Here is a 16,107-nt window from a genome sequence, read left to right on the forward strand (position 1 = left end):
GTTCTTATTTCACCAATTTACTACCCTGCATTCTAAAAAGTCTTCACTTTATTTTAGTTCTTCTTGAGTTCTCCATTCATTTATCCCAGCCCATTCTCAATTATTTTCTTTTAGAGCAAATCATCTTTCAAATAGTAAATTGTGCATTTAATTTAAACATGTTTCTCCCATTGAAATTGGCTCTCATATAGTTCATGCAGGCTTTGCTTATTTGTTTGGATAAAGGTTGAAAGTTTAAACATCTTTCACCCCTTAATTCTGCATAGGATACTTTGTTTTTCTTCAGTCTGAAAATAAATATGCACTACTTTTCTACTTCAGTCTATATATAGGAATCTGTTTCTTTGATTCCCTCTGGTTTCTTTATTATCGCTTTCTTTTCAACTCCTACTTTTTGAATTGTACCATATCATCTCTTCCTTCACCTTATTTGTCTTGTTCTTTTCTGGCAATCTGTCTAGTGAATATCAAGGTCTGCTTGGATTTACTATATATTACTAGATCCTCTTTAATTCTGATTTCAGTTTGAGAAAGCTCTTTTTAAAATTTCATTATCACTTGCAAAATCTGTAGTTGTGACATCTTTCAATGTTCTTCATATGCAAATGGAGCAGAGACTGGAAGGAACTAGTTACAGCTTTCTGCCTGCAAGGGACATAGATTAGCTGCTTCTTGAAATGGTTTACTTCTTATATCTGCACTGGAATGTAGGCTGGTTTCCACCCACTACATTTTAAAATATTATTTGGGTCAAATTGTTTATAATTCTGATATTTTTGTCTTTATCTCCTTTAGAAAAGGTAACTCTCAGTAAAGTTGGAAGAGATCACAATCCAAGCAGTCCAACCCCATTTTGCTATGCAAAAATGCACAATCCAACCAGTCCCAAAAGAAGACCATGCAGCCTTTAAAAGCCTCAAAAGAAGGAGACAACATCACACTCCAAGGCAGAGAGCACATTTATTTATTTATTTATTTATTTATTTATTTATTTATTATGTCAGACATGAGTTGAGGGTACAATAAAAATGTATTTAAAAACACAAAACAAAGTTTTAAAAAACTTGGCATATGAACTATCTTAATGGGTCATGCCTAGCAGGTCAGTAGAATCAATATTTATTACAATGTGTAGTCTACAACAGAGAAAGGTAAGGCATGATCCAGGGTGGGTTCCCCCCCCAGCTTAAAACAATCCCAGAAGTGTGTGTTTGGGAATGGCTCAAAAGAAAACTGGCTGGGGGATACACAACTACCAATGTTGTGAATGAAACCCATCCTGCTCTGAAACCCAAGAGGGGATATGGCAAGATTAGCGAGGCACCAAACACAGCTGGTATATGGGAGGAATTTTTAAAAGGCCACTAAGTTGGGGAGAGGTGTTAATGTCTTTTGGGGCCAAAGACGATTTCACTGAGAAGTTTTGCAGGATGGTGGTGAAATACAAGAAGAGCTCCATGCGGGCCATCGATTCTCCTACGCAGGCACGTTTCCCTGGAGACAGAACAAAAGTCAGACAAAGGCCATCAAGTCAGGAAAATGGCTAGAGAGCCTGGTCCCTGTTGTACCCTATGAACTGGAAGGCATCAACTGCTATGGGCCAAGGATGACATTCTGAATTCAAGGAAGAATTCATAACCTAGAGTTACAAAACTGTAACTGCTCAATTTTTAGTAACACTACATATTCGTAAATATGGAGCAAGAACCACAATTGTAAATGATTATTGAAATGTAATATGATGCCAACAATTTCTTACTGTTCATCCTTAATGCATTTGTAAACACAGTATTGTGGATCTGTGCTTTGTCCAAATAGTCTACCAAATATTTCTTATTATGTGAAACAAATGGTTTCTTTTTCACAGTACGAGCTGTATTTTAGGTTTTATCTTGTTAATATGAATCAGAACAACAACCTTGGCTTTGGACACATTGCTAGTACTGATCCTAGGATTGCCAGAGTAAAACCTGGAGGGGGCTTCTGCCCCTTTAAGAATTGCACAGAAGAGGAAATTTCAGCACTTGTTGCTTGTTATCTGCTCCAACGAAAATTCTGGTTTTCTTTTTTTTATAATAATTTTTTATTAGCAAATTTTATACATAGCATTAAAAGCAGGGTAAGGGGGGGAGGGGGGGAAAAGGGGAGGGGGATGAAGGGGTGGTGTGGGGGGGAAGGGGGGTCATAGGGGGAGGGGGTGGTGGTGAGGGTGTAACTTCTTCCGTTTCTCTTCTGTGCGGGATTTTCTGTTGGTTCTTTTCCCTTCTTGGATTTATGATATTTCTTTACGACTTCTTCAGAGGTGGATTGTTTCTGGGTTTCAATTTGTCTTATACTGATTCTTCATGTTCTGTTTCTTAGATTAGAATCTTTACTTTATTTTCTTTCAGCCATGTTCTCACTGTTGTCCAATCTGTCATCTTTCTTGGTTTATTGTGTATTTTGGATAATAAAAAGGTTAGCTTGTCCATGTTCATTGTGTCCAGTATTTTCCTTATCCATTCTTCTTTGGGAGGACTTATTTTCTGTTTCCATACCCTTGCGTAACTCAGACGTGCTGCCGTGGTGATATAGACAAAGATTTTTTCCTCGTTTGCACTCCACTGGTTTTCTGTGAAGCTTAACAGGAAGAACTCTGGCTTGAAGGGGATCTTCTTTGCCAGTACTTTCTGGCACATAGTGTGGATTTCTTTCGAGAAGATTTGGGCAGTCTTGCAATACCACCATATGTGTATAAAGGTCCCTTTATGTCTCCCGCACTTCCAGCATCTGTCGCTGAGATTTCTGTTAAATTTTGCTATTTTTGCAGGGGTCATATGCCATTGGTGAAACATTTTTATTATGTTTTCTTTAAAGTCATATGCGTACATATAACTCAATTTTTGGTCCACAGTGACTCCCATTCTTTTAGGAGTACAGTTCTTTTGAGGTCTCTGGCCCATTTTATCATAGAATTTTTTATTTGTTCTCTTTCTGTGTTCCATAGCAACAATTCTGGCTTTCTGACTTCTGTGCAGGAGCTTACTCCAGTTTTCAGTCTGGCACCCTAAGTACATTTGGCAATTTGGAGGGAACAAGAAGTCCGTCTTTTGATGCAACCCACTTTATTATTTATTTATTTATTCATTTTTGATATTTCTAGCCTACCTTTCTTGAACCTGAAGGTGACTCAAGGTGGCTTACAACCAAGCAGCCACTGGATGCCTTAACAATATACACGTAAAACCACATTTAAAACAGAATTGAAAAGTACATAAAGACCTTTTTTTAAAAAAGCATATAAAACCAATATATAAAACCAATACCATCACTGTTAGCCTCGTTGTCCAAAATAATCTTCTGAGTCGTTCCAATTTCACATAATTCTGTGTTTGCCTATTGTACTAAATTCCAAAGGCTTGTTCAAATAGCCACATTTTCACTTTTTTATAGAAGGTCAAGAGGGAGCGGGCCTATCTAATATTCCTAGGGAGGGAGTTCCACAACCAAGAAGCCACCACTGAGAAGGCCCTGTCTCTCATCCCCGCCAATCGTGCCTGCGAAGAGCGTGGGATCGAGAGCAGGGCCTTCCCAGACGATCTTAAGCTCCTAGATGGTTCATAGGGAGAGATACATTCAAACAAGTAAGCTGGGCTGGAACCGTTTAGGGCTTTATAGGCTAAAGGCAGTACTTTGAATTGTGCTTGGTAGCAAACTGGCAGCCAGTGGAGCTGGCATAAGAGGGGAGTTGTATGCTCCCTTAACACCACTCTGGTGAGCAATCTGGCTGCTGCCTGTTGGACCATTTGAAGCTTCCAAACACTCTTCAAAGGCAACCCCACATAGAGCACGTTGTAGTAGTCCATACCGGATGTAACCAGGGCATGGACTACCATGCCAAGTCTGACTTTCCAAGGTATGGGCACAGCTGGTGCATACGTTTTGATTGGGTTCTAGACTCAGAAATGAGTCCAGGAAGACTCCTAAGCTGTGAACCTGAGTCTTCAGAGGGAGTGTAACCCCATCCAACACAAGCTGTAACCCTATGCTCTGTTCAACCTTATGACTGACCAGGAGTGCCTCTGTCTTGTCTGGATTCAATTTTAATTTGTTCTCCCTCATCCAGATCATCATAGCTGCAAAACACTGCTTCAGGACCTGAACAGCCTCCTTAGTAGCAGGTGGAAAGGAGTGATAGAGTTGAACATCATCTGCGTACAGGTGACGTTGAACTCCAAAACTCTCCCAGCAGCTTCATGTAGATGTTAAACAACATGGGAGACAGTATTGTTCCCTGCGGGACCCCACAAGACAATGGCTGTGGGGTTGAGCAGGTGTCCCCCAACAACACCTTCTGGGAATGACCTTCTAGGAAGGACCTTGTCCCATAATGTGCATCCGCCAAGTTCTGTTGTTGTGCACAAAGAAGGATCTCCCATTGAACTGCTCTTATTTTTTGAAAGAAGTTTGCCATCAAACTGCAGTCAAGTTCCAGGGTAGTAAAAAGCAAACAGAACATGGCAAGGAGCCCTACCCGTGGAGAATGGCACAAAGGCATCATTCTTCTTAAAGTGTCCTTCTTCACTTAGGAAGTGCTCTGGATTGAATATCTCAGGGTCACTGAAATACTTTGGGTCATACAAAACTGAGCCTAGAAAGGTAATAATGTTAGTGTCCTAGAAAAACAAGACAGATAAGTGAATTGTCAGTGAAGATGTGACAGAGGAAGGTGATTCTCACGCATGTATTCCCATAGTCTCCCTCTTGCCCACTTTGTACCATCTACTCGTGCCTACCTTGGGAAGGAGGTAACCTCGGAACTCGGTGTCCTCAGTTACCTTGCGTAGCACTCCTAAGGGAAGGATATCTACCACCCTTTGGATCTCATGGATGACAGCATTTGTATAGGGCATATTCATTCTGTCCTTGACAGCAGGAGTACGGTTGGCACCAACAACACTGTCAATTTCTTGGTGGACCTTTGCTGTAAATATATTGAGAAAATACATCACAGAGAGTAACCCATGAAAGAGATGATATGCAAGACAGAGGAATGTTATTATATCCTTGGGAGTTTGCCTTGGAGCGTGGGATCTGAAGACATCAAGTCTTCAGTCTGGAAAGTTTCAGAAAAAGTAGTCTCAGTGCATTTATACTGTTCTCTTGTTGGCATGAACTCCTGATATTTCATTGTGACTCATTGGGAGGTCACTGGTCCTTGCTGCAACACTTGTATTGGAAGCTCCCAGGATAGCTGAGCGTCATGCCCCATAAAGCACAGAAGCAAAGCCTGATCCAATAGTTGAATCCCTTCCCAATTCTTCACATTCATGGGAACCAAGAAAATGGTCCCATGCAGGCTTTTTTGACAATCTGCTTCTCTATGTCTTGCTCTTTAGACAGTAATAAATGTTCACCTAAACAGTATTTGAGACAGTTTTGCAACCACAAACTGCTTTTTTGCCTCTCAACTGACTCTGAAAATATTTTTTTAATTTGTTATATCAACACTGGGTTATATATATGTACGCAAGACTGGATTCTGCTTATCCACCAATTCTGTCAGTAATCTGGTCCCTATTCTGCCAAATAAATTGGGAATGCCAGTAATCTCAGACCACTGGTCAATTGGGCTAGTGGCAAAAGTATGATAGTTGGGACCCTACACTGGTTGCACAACGCGGATCCGAATTAATGAGGGGAACACGTGCGCGAGACAGCGCAGCGAGTGAGAGATGCAGCTGCGTCAGAGTTGAGGGAACATTGTTCGCCAGAAAGGGGGAAAGGAAACATTTCCATCCTGTTTACTGTCTTCGTAAGCTGTTGTTTATCATTTAACAGTGAATATCTCTAACATTACTTCACTCGCCTTAAGCATTACACTTGGCTGTTTGTTGTCCCCCCCCCTTTCTGTCCCTCCCACTTTCTGACCCGCATTGCGCACATCTTCCTTTCATTAATTCTGGCCTGCATTGCACAAGTAGCGTAGCGTAGGGTCCCAGCTATCATACTTTTGCTGAGCTAGTATTGTCATTTTGAAATGGCAGCTATGCCATTTCTAACTTTAGGGCAAGATTTTTCTTTTAGCCCCAAATAGTAATCCCTGGTAATGTTTGGTTTTCTTTCACCAAAGACTTATGAATCATGATCCTCCTTATTTCCCAAACATGAGGCAGTATTATGTGTTCAGGGTGGCACAGGGTTTCAAGGAGCAGATCCTGGTGACTTTAATATGTGAGTTGTTGGCAGCGTCAATATGTGGATTGTTATTTGTTTACTTCACAGGGATATTTTGTTCTTAATTAACAGCAAGTCCTTAAATTTGCCTCCTTTCATACCTTCCACTTCTGGATATTTCATCATCAAGAGGAGTGCATATCTCAGGGTGGAGCTGATCGTCTCTGTCCCAGCTGTGAACAAGTTGAGAACTGTGAGGACCAAGTTGTCCATTGTGAATTCAGTGGAACGGTTTCCCTTTTCCTTCAAAGGAACAAAGAAAGAGGTGACCTACAATTGGCAAACACATGGTGGAAGATATCATTACAGGGCATTATTTTTACCTAATGGATGGATTGGTGTCTGTCCTATCTAGAGGAGACCAAAGCTACAATCCCATTGATGACCTACCAGGAGCATTTAAAAATATATATCAAGTATGTCTTTTCAGAATGGTAGTTGAACATATTCTGAGTATAGCTGTGCCTCTGGGCCTGGCTTACTGTGAGTCTCTGTGCAGATGCCATCCAGAAGCCAGAGAAGAAAGGGGAAAAATATCACAAACTTCGGGGGGGGGGGGGGGGGGAGTTTATACTTCTTCCTCTGATGTGCACAAAAAGCTGAATGATGACTGAAAGACTCCTGTAATTGAACAATAGTTAAATGATGGATTGGTGTCTTTATGGTCATCTGGTGATCATTGTATAATAGTTTAAGAAGAAGCTTAAATTCATATTCACAAGTATAAATATGAGGGTGGAGGTAGTTGATTCATCAGCAGCCCAACTGGATCTTAGGGCCCTTCCACACAGCCATATAATCTGGAATATCAAGGCAGAAAATCCCACAATATCTGGTTTGAACTGGGTTATTTGAGTCCACACTGCCATATATTCCAGTTCAAAGTGGATAATGTGGGATTTTATTCAGCTGTGTGGAAGGGGCCTTAGTCCACTTCAACACGTGGGTGATTAGAGATGAGGAATTCATGGTTAGGGAGTCCCATTCTCTGGCCAGAGAATGTCTGCTACATTTTCCTAAACCACTGGATCCCAATCTTTGGACCTCCAGGTGTTTTGGAATTCAGTGTCCAGAAGTTCCAGCCAGCTTGGTCAAATATCAAGAATTCTAAAAGCTGGATTCCACAATACCTGGCTGGCAAATATTTATCCGAAAGCACCAATAGAATTATTCTAATTTGATCTCCAAACAATGCAATAGTTGAGTTGTTGTAGGTTTTTTCGGGCTATATGGCCATGTTCTAGAGGCATTTTTTCCTGACGTTTCACCTGCATCTATGGCAAGCATCCTCAGAGGTAGTGAGGATGCTTGCCATAGATGCAGGTGAAATGTCAGGAGAAAATGCCTCTAGAACATGGCCATATAGCCCAAAAAAGCCTACAACAACCCAGTAATTCCGGCCATGAAAGCCTTCGACAATGCAATAGTTCTCCACATTCCCAGGGATTAGGAATGCAGGACCCTCATGAAAGTGGTAAAAGTGGATCTTTAAAATCCAGAGAGAACACTTCTCTAGGATTTTCTAGGTGCTCCAGCATGCCTCTATGGTCAACCTTCACTTGCAAATGTTTGTCCTAGAGTTTGTCCTAGGCACCTCTAAGTTCTCCACCACAACTCTGAGGTTACCTTGCAACAATGGAAGAGATAGAAATACCCAGAGAAAACACATTAATCAAATCTGTGGAGGACATTTTTACACCAACAATTTGTATCAAATGGGGGTGTTCCACTTTCCTCTTCATCATCCTCACTTTCCAGGATTCAAATAATAGAGCAGTTGATGTCCACTTGAAAACTGCACCCTTCTTCTTTGAGTGACAGGTACCTTTTCCATCTCGATGAGGAAGCAATCAATAAAGTCTCTTGGGTTCTTGGGATCTAAGGTCTCTTGGTTGACTTTGATTTTCTCAGCAATGAAGGTTTTCAGCTCCTCTAGGAGGTTGTAGATACGCTTGTGTCCTCCGGGCAAGTATTGCATGATGCCAGAATACATATCATACAGCTAGAATGAAGAGCAACAATTACGGTTTTTATCATCCATTAACATGCTTAATAAATATCAACACAGGTTTTTCAAAAGCAAGGCCTGCCAAACTAATGCTCTCTCTCCTTTTGATAGAGTTACAGTCTTGGTAGATACATTGAATGCTGTAGATGTGGCATATCTTGATTTCAGCAAGCTTTCAACAAGGACCCCATGATATCCTCACAAAGAAGCTATAGGAATGTTGGCTAGACCATGCAATTCTTTGTTGGATTGGGAATTAGTTGACTGGACCAACCCAAAGGGTAGTGACAAATGGCTCCTCCTCATCTTGGAGAGAAATGACCAGTGATGTGCCATGAGTGTTGTCTTGGGCCTAGTGTTATTCAACATTGTCACCAATGACTTGGATAACTGCTTATCAAATCTGAAGATGACACCAAACTTAGGAGTATAGCGAATACCCCAGATTACAGGAGTCAAGGACGGCTTCACATGACTCTTTTGGACCATGCCGTTGCTTTGCAAAAGGAAGGCACTCCCTCCTCCCCTCATCACATGGTGGAGACAGGATGCCCTTTCTGCCATCACATGGCAAAAAGGGGAGGGAAGTGCAGATTACTCTGTCGGAGCTCCCCAAACATCATTTTCCTCCCCATAGTGGAGGATGAAGTGCCTTTCTGCACTTTGGCAGGAATGTGGACAGGGCCTGCTGTGTGCCATATGTGCGGCTGTCCAAGCTACACATAAAAGTGGCAAAATAGGACAAAAATGCCTCGTGTGAAGAGGTCTTTAGTAGACCATCAGCTGTATCAAAAGGAGTAGAGTGTACAGATCAAGGGAATCAACAGTCTCACTCTATTTTGTTTTGGTCAGTCTCACCTGGAAGAGTGTGTCCAGCTCTGGGCACCATCATTCAAGAAGGATACTGACAAGCTTGAACGTGTCTAGAGATGGGCCAAAATGGTAAGTTCTGGAAGTCATGCCCTGTGTAGAGTGCCTTAGCCAAATTGATATGTTTAGCTTGGAGAAGAGAAGGGGATATGACAGCTATAGTTAAATATTTGAAAGGATGGCACATTGAGGAGGGGGCAACTTGCTTTATGCTGCTCTAGGACACGGAGCCATGCATTCAATCTACAGAGATTCCATTTAAACATTAGGAAGAACCTCCAGATGGTTAGAGTGGAGGAATACGCTGCCTCAGAGACCATTGTTGTTGTTCATTCGTTCAGTCATTTCCGACTCTTCGTGACTTCATGGACCAACCCACGTTACAGCTCCCTGGCAGCCGTCACCACCCCCAGCTCCTTCAAGGTCAATCCAGTCACTTCAAGGATGCCATCTATTCATCTTGTCCTTGGTCGGCCCCTCTTCCTTTTTCCTTCCATTTTCCCCAGCATCATTGTCTTCTCTAAGCTTTCCTTTCTTCTCATGATGTGGCCAAAGGACTTCATCTTGGCCTCTAGTATCCTTCCCTCCAATGAGCAGTCGGGCTTTATTTCCTGAAGTATGAACTGATTGGATCTTCTCACTGTCCAAGGCACTTTCAGAACTTTCCTCCAGCACCACAGTTCAAAAGCATCTATCTTCCTTCGCTCAGCTTTCCCTGTGGTCCAGCTCTCACATCTGTAGGTGACTATGGGGAATACCATTGCTTTGACTATGCGGATCTTTTTTGCCAGAGTGATGTCTCTACTCTTCACTATTTTATCAAGATTGAACATTGCTCTCCTCCCAAGAAGTAAGCGTCTCCTGATTTCCTAGCTGCAGTCTGCGTCTGCAGTAATCTTTGCACCTAGAAATACAAGGTCTGTCACTGTCTCCACTTTGTCTCCCTCTATTTCCCAGTTGTCAATCATTCTTGTTGGCATAATCTTTGCTTTTTGATGTTTAACTGCAACTCAGCTTTTGCGCTTTTTTCTTTCACCTTGATTCTTTCACCAGAGTCTATTGGAGGTTTCTAAACAGAGGATAGATAACCATTTGATGGGAGTGATTTGATTGCATGTTTCTCCATGTAAGAGGGTTGAACTGGATGGCCCCTTTTGGCCTTCCATCTCCAAGCTGGATACAAAACATATCAGGATACCAGCTAGGGAGTGCCAGTATTCATCAAGCTCTGTCAATTTGCGTGAGAATATTTGTGAATATTCTTTGCACCTCTATTTTGTGTATCATCTTCTGCAGAGGTCGTTCTTGACATTAATGATCACTCTGCTTTGGTCTTTGGATAGAAAAACCCCTTCTTTCAGCTCTGCCTTCTTACCTTTGCCCAAGGAGTGCTCAACTCAAAAAATAATTTGTTTGTCAGATCCAACATGGAGAGAAAAGTTTTGTCTTCATACTCAAAACGTCTGCCAAAGACAATGGAGCAAATAATGTTGGAAGTTGTGCAGCTTAGAAGGTAGGTAGGGTCAAATGGCAGACCTGAAAAAGCACAAAAGAAAGAGCAATTAGTGGCTGCCACTCTTGCTTTATCCTGTCCATTAAAGCTTCCAATATTCATTTCTGTACTCAATGGAAAGAGTTAGACAAAGTCAACACAGACCTTTGGTTTTTCTGAATTTCTCCAGAAGGTACTGCGCTTCTTCCTGGATTCGCTCTTCAATGGAGCATTTCCCCATCCCAAAATTCTTCAATGTGATGAGAGTGAAGTGACGGAGCTTCTTCCAGCACTCTCCATTGGCCATAACAATTCCTGGAGGCAGAGTTATTGGAGTTCACTGTGTTTATCATCCCCTCTTCCCCTCCATTGGAGAGTTCCTCCCCAGATGGATCAGTTAAGCAATGTTGGCAGAGATATAACAGTGGCCCTCTCATTGAGTTCTACAACAAAGCTCCTAATTTTTAGTCCCAGTTAGTCTAGAGCCACTGCATCAATGAATCACCTATATGTTGATCCAGCATTCAGTATTTGATTCAATGGGCCCATTCTAGGTCAGACTAACCTAAGTCCAAGCCACATTTTTAAATTTTATTGGTCATAATGTTCTATCAACTTTCAATTAGTAACCTGTTCATAGTATAGATTCCAACATATGCCTGAATATTCTGCTTTTTCTGGGGGAAATGTCATTGTAGGGGTCATTATTCTCTTCCTCCACTCATAACATTCCCCAGCCTCACTGTTGTTGGCATTATCTTCAGTGCTGGTTTTAAACAAATAAACATTGATGAAAATGGTAGTGGTGACATGTGTGGATCACAGAAGCCAGTTGCAGTCCAATGATATCACCCATTGGACATCCAGAAGAACTGAGAAGATCTGGGCAGAAGGTTCTTATATGGATCTGAGAACACAGCTTGATACTTCTCTGACTTTCCCACTCCCTCTTTCTACCCTATGGGAAAGGAATTATCACAGCACCATTGTGAGGCCTGCAGTGGTGACAGGGGCCGGTGTAGTCAGACAAGAAGGATCATGACCTTGATTGGGAAGCCACATGGGATCCAGTCCACTCACCCAAACCTTTGAAGCTCCGGTCAAGGATAGCTACGTCTCCCCTCCCACAGAACTGTTCACCATGGTCCACCAGAGCTTCCTTCAGTGCCTCATGCCCACAAAGAACCACAACCCGCCGGGGGCCCAGGTACAATGTGAATACAGGGCCATATTTGTCCCTCAGCTGCAAGAGAAGAAGGACAACAGAAGAAGAAGCAGAACTTTATTACACACATGTGGACTAAGTGGATGGAGAAATTCAGAGGTGTAACTATGGGGTAGAGACAAAAAACACAATGATGGTATTGCCCTCCAAATAAAAATCCTCACAATGAATTTTTCCTTTTCAACCATCCTTCAACATGTGTAGGCTAAATATTTATGATTTTAATAAGATGGTCTCAAGGAATCTCTTGGTCCTCCAGTTGAAATGTTAACATTTCTTGGGTCATTTTGCCTGCTTCTTTCTTTATTTTTTTTAAAGTCAGCCAAAATGTTGAATTGCTGCAATCCTAAAAATCTGAGGACTAAAGGAAAAATGAATTTGGGGGAATAGGATTCTTATTATGGGAGGGAAGTATCTGCATTTTGCCTTTTGTAGATACACCACCGAGTCAACCCATCCATCTCCTGACTAACAGTCGAACTTGGGGTTGTCCAGTGATAGTCTGGAGATCCAGGACAAGCAAACTAAAGCATTTTATTTCCCACAGAAGGATATAGGATAATGGTGATGGCCCCTAGCTGGAACAGCTCTAAAACCATATTAGGCAAATGAATGGAGGACTGAGCTATCAGTGGGGATGAACCTTAAAGTTTAAATGGACTATCTTCATCCACGAGGAGCATATCTCTGAATACCATATGCTGTGGAGCAAATAAAGTTAGGAGGGAAATAATTGCTATGACTCACCGCTAGGAGCGACTTGGGGGGATCCTTAGGGCTCAGTTGCAGTAAGTTGCCAAAGAAAGGCAAGGGCATTGGCCCAGGTGGAAACCTCCCCTCCTTGTGCCTCCACTTCCATGCAGCAATGATGGCCAGGCAAATGCCCAACAAGATGGTCAGCACACCTTCGAGCTCCATACTAAATGGTCTGGTTGTTCAACTGGATGCTGGTATTGACACACGTGTAGCTTTCCTTGAACTGAAACCAGTCAGCTTGACTTCTAATGTGCAAGAAAAACTAGTTCTTTGGTATCTTCACCCTTAAGGTAGCAAGAACAAGCTCTTTTTTGTGTTAAAAATTGACATTGCGGAATCAGATTATTTCTTGCCTCATAACCCGAAGGCTCCAGATCCTGTCTGATCTTAAAAGGTAATATTTGTGGAATTGATGAGATCACCGTAAGTCAACAAGAGACTTGAAGACAAAGCCAGACATGCATACATCTAATACAAATATATAAGGGTCAGGTCGAATTGGTACTTGGATGGGGAAAACAAAGAAAACTAGAAGCAGTAGGTTATACTCAGAGGAAGGCAATGGCAAAACCACCTCTGAGTATTCCTTGCATAAGAAAATCCTTTAATATTTATGGGAGCACCATGGGTTGACAGGCAATTTGAAGGCTTACACACTCAAACCCACACAAAAAAGATCTCAACTTGGCCCATTAACCCCAAATGTGGCAGGATAGACCTTCTAGAGCAAATAGTGGAAATGTAGGCTCCATTTCAGAGCAAGGATTCTGCCAAACCTGTACAAAAATAGTACAAAAAGGTACAAAAGTGAACTCTTACAAAGGTTCATATGAAAAATCTACAATGCTGATCTGAAGTCACCAGACACCATTGCTGACCAATATTATTTGTTTACATTTATGGCCTCTCTATTATTAATCGTTTATTGCCTTGAGAAATTGAGGTCTAGGATTATTAAGACTGACACTACTCTTGCTAAAATGACATTAGGATTACTCTATCTCAATTACTGTTTTTCAAAGTAGTATCTTGTATTTCCATCTTTATTTTCAGTGTTCTTCTTACAATCCAATGTCCTACAATTATTTTTTAAGTTCTTTCAGAGTTCTCCATTTATTCATCCAGATGCCTTCTTATTTTTCTTGTACAGCAGGCCATCTAACTGTCAGGACAAAAGTTTAAAAATAAATGGGTAGATTTGCCATATACTGCATAGAGAAATCAAAATGGCTCTCCATAAGTTGCAACCTTTCTTTTCCAGCAAGCTTTGGACACTGATTTTAATAAAAATGACTTTTACACCACTGTCTTATTTTTTAATCTGTTTGAAGTCATTGGTTTTAATTCAGTTGTTATTTGATACAGTTTTAATTTGGATTAGGTACCTTTTAATTTTCTGTCAATCTAGCAGTTCAAAAACATGAAAAGGTGAGTAGATCAATAGGTACCACTCTGGCGGGAAGGTAATGGCACTCTATGCAGTCATGCTGGCCACATGACCTTGGAGGTTATATGGACAACGCCAGCTCTTTGGCTTACAAATGGAGATGATCACCAACCCTCAGAGTCGGACATGACTGGACTTAATGTCAGGCAAAAACCTTTACCTTTACCTTACCTTTTAATTACAGTACAACCTTTATTTCTGGAAGGGACTGACCCCCAAATTTTATGTGGATATGCCAAATTGTGAATTATAATGCATTCTTTTGAAATGAAGTACTTCTGGTCCAGTGATACCATAAAATTATGCTGGAGGATGTGGAAAATGCCAAAAGGGGATGTGGATCTGATGTGGATCAATGAGACTATTCTGTTGCCACTGGGCTTGAAACGAAGTGCTTTTAAAACAGGACGTGCAACTTTAGCCCAACGGGAAGCCAGGGCCCCCGAAGAGTAGCCCTTAGAGAATTTCCCCCCATTAAACTGTCTTTAGAAGGCTTGAGCTTAAATACAGTAAAGTCTTTTATTGATGAACAATTAAACAGAATCTTCTTTTGTCTTCAATGGTTAAACAAATGCTGCCAGGCTTCAAACAACTGGTGGCTTCTCACTGTTTCTTTGCTTTACTTTACAGGAAAATCCCTTTCCAAACTTCTCCCAGGCTAACTGTGAACCTAAACCTAACTGATGTGGATCCACTACCGGGCTGAACTGCGTCTCAAAACTGAGTGGACGTACCAGTAGGCCTGTAATCACTTAGCTGGAAATCTTGATGTTTAAAGCTGTTATTCCCTCCGAAATTCCTCAGGGCTGTAAGGCTGTTTCCCTGGAACCTTTGGGAATCTTTAGATGCTCTTAAGACCGTTCTCCCCCGGGAAGTCTTAAAGGTTGAAACCTTTGTACAGGAGAAAGTCTGTACAAGTCCTGTACATTGATTTCCTAGCTGAGACTAACTGAAAAAATGGCCCCCCTCCCTTCCTAATTGCCCTGAGCAAGGGGCAGGACCAAACTCAACAATGATGGGCAGGTGGCTTGCCCTATAACTGCAACCAAAAGAAGTCACCTATCTGCAGAGTCTCTGAAACTTAGGACTGCAAACAAATATTCAATGCAAAGCAAACAAAATTGGAGCTTCTGGTACAGCTGTACCAGAACAGAGACCATAGATGCTGGTCTCATAGATGCAGGTTACATTGATATGGAGCTCATACTGGAATCATGTAGTTTTGCAAGGTCTTTAGCCTTCTCTGCCGAAGAGTGCTCTGTGATCTAAGCAACAAATCCCTAGCTCTAAGCCGTGGAAAGTCAATTAAATTAACCCATGCTAAACACTGGGACATCCTGCCCTTTTGTCAATAGATGCTGAGAAAGCATTTGACAATTTGAATTGGGATTTCTTCAAGATTTTGATACAAGAGTTGGACATGGGAGAGAAATTTAATAATGCAATTAATGCTATTTATGAATTTCAAAAAGCTAAGGTAAAAGTGAATGGGCAAGTGACTCAAGAATTTGGAATCACGAAAGGCACGAGACAAGGTTGTCCACTCTCCCCATTAATTTTTGTTATGGCAGTGGAGATCCTGATGAAGAAAATCAGAGAAGATGAAAAGATTAAAGGAGCAAAAATTGGTAAATTTGAATACAAAATACGAGCGTTTGCAGATGATTTAATAGGTACAATTGAAAACCCGGAGAAAAATTTACAAAGTTGGATTAACAAAATAGAAGATTTTGGAAAGGTGGCAGGTTTTAAGATGAACATGAAGAAAACTAAACTTTTATTTAAGAATGTGAATAAGGAGAAACAAATGAAGATCCAACAACAGGTTGGAATAGAAGGTGTTAAGAAAATTAGATACCTAGGAGTCTGGATCACAGCCAGAAATGGACAACTTTTAAAGAATAATTATGAATTAGTTTGGAAGAAGGTCCAAAAGGATTTGCAGAACTGGGACCGGCTGAAACTATCTCTTCTGGGCAGAATATCCTTGATAAAAATGAATGTATTACCAAAATTTATGTTTTTGTTCCAGAATATACCGATAATAAGAAGTCAAACGCTGTTCAAACAGTGGAAGAAAGACTTAATGAAAT

The 16,107-nt window shown here is 41.3% G+C and overlaps 2 protein-coding genes across 2 annotated transcripts in view; one reads left to right on the forward strand and one right to left on the reverse strand.

Moving 5' to 3' along the window:
- Positions 1-16,107, forward strand: part of LOC137094912 (rho-related GTP-binding protein RhoU-like) — a 277,821-nt gene that overhangs the window by 250,162 nt on the left and 11,552 nt on the right. The window lies entirely within an intron of this gene.
- Positions 1,313-12,729, reverse strand: LOC132780093 (cytochrome P450 2G1-like). Its single transcript, XM_067460894.1, has 9 exons — positions 12,559-12,729; positions 11,667-11,829; positions 10,752-10,901; positions 10,470-10,630; positions 8,042-8,218; positions 6,318-6,459; positions 4,776-4,963; positions 4,514-4,655; positions 1,313-1,494 (listed from the first exon to the last, which is right to left on the reverse strand). The coding sequence occupies exons 1-9, from the start codon at positions 12,727-12,729 to the stop codon at positions 1,313-1,315; spliced, it is 1,476 nt and encodes a 491-aa protein (XP_067316995.1).

Source organism: Anolis sagrei, chromosome X (assembly GCF_037176765.1).
Source record: "Anolis sagrei isolate rAnoSag1 chromosome X, rAnoSag1.mat, whole genome shotgun sequence".
Taxonomy (NCBI): Eukaryota; Metazoa; Chordata; class Lepidosauria; order Squamata; family Dactyloidae; genus Anolis; species Anolis sagrei.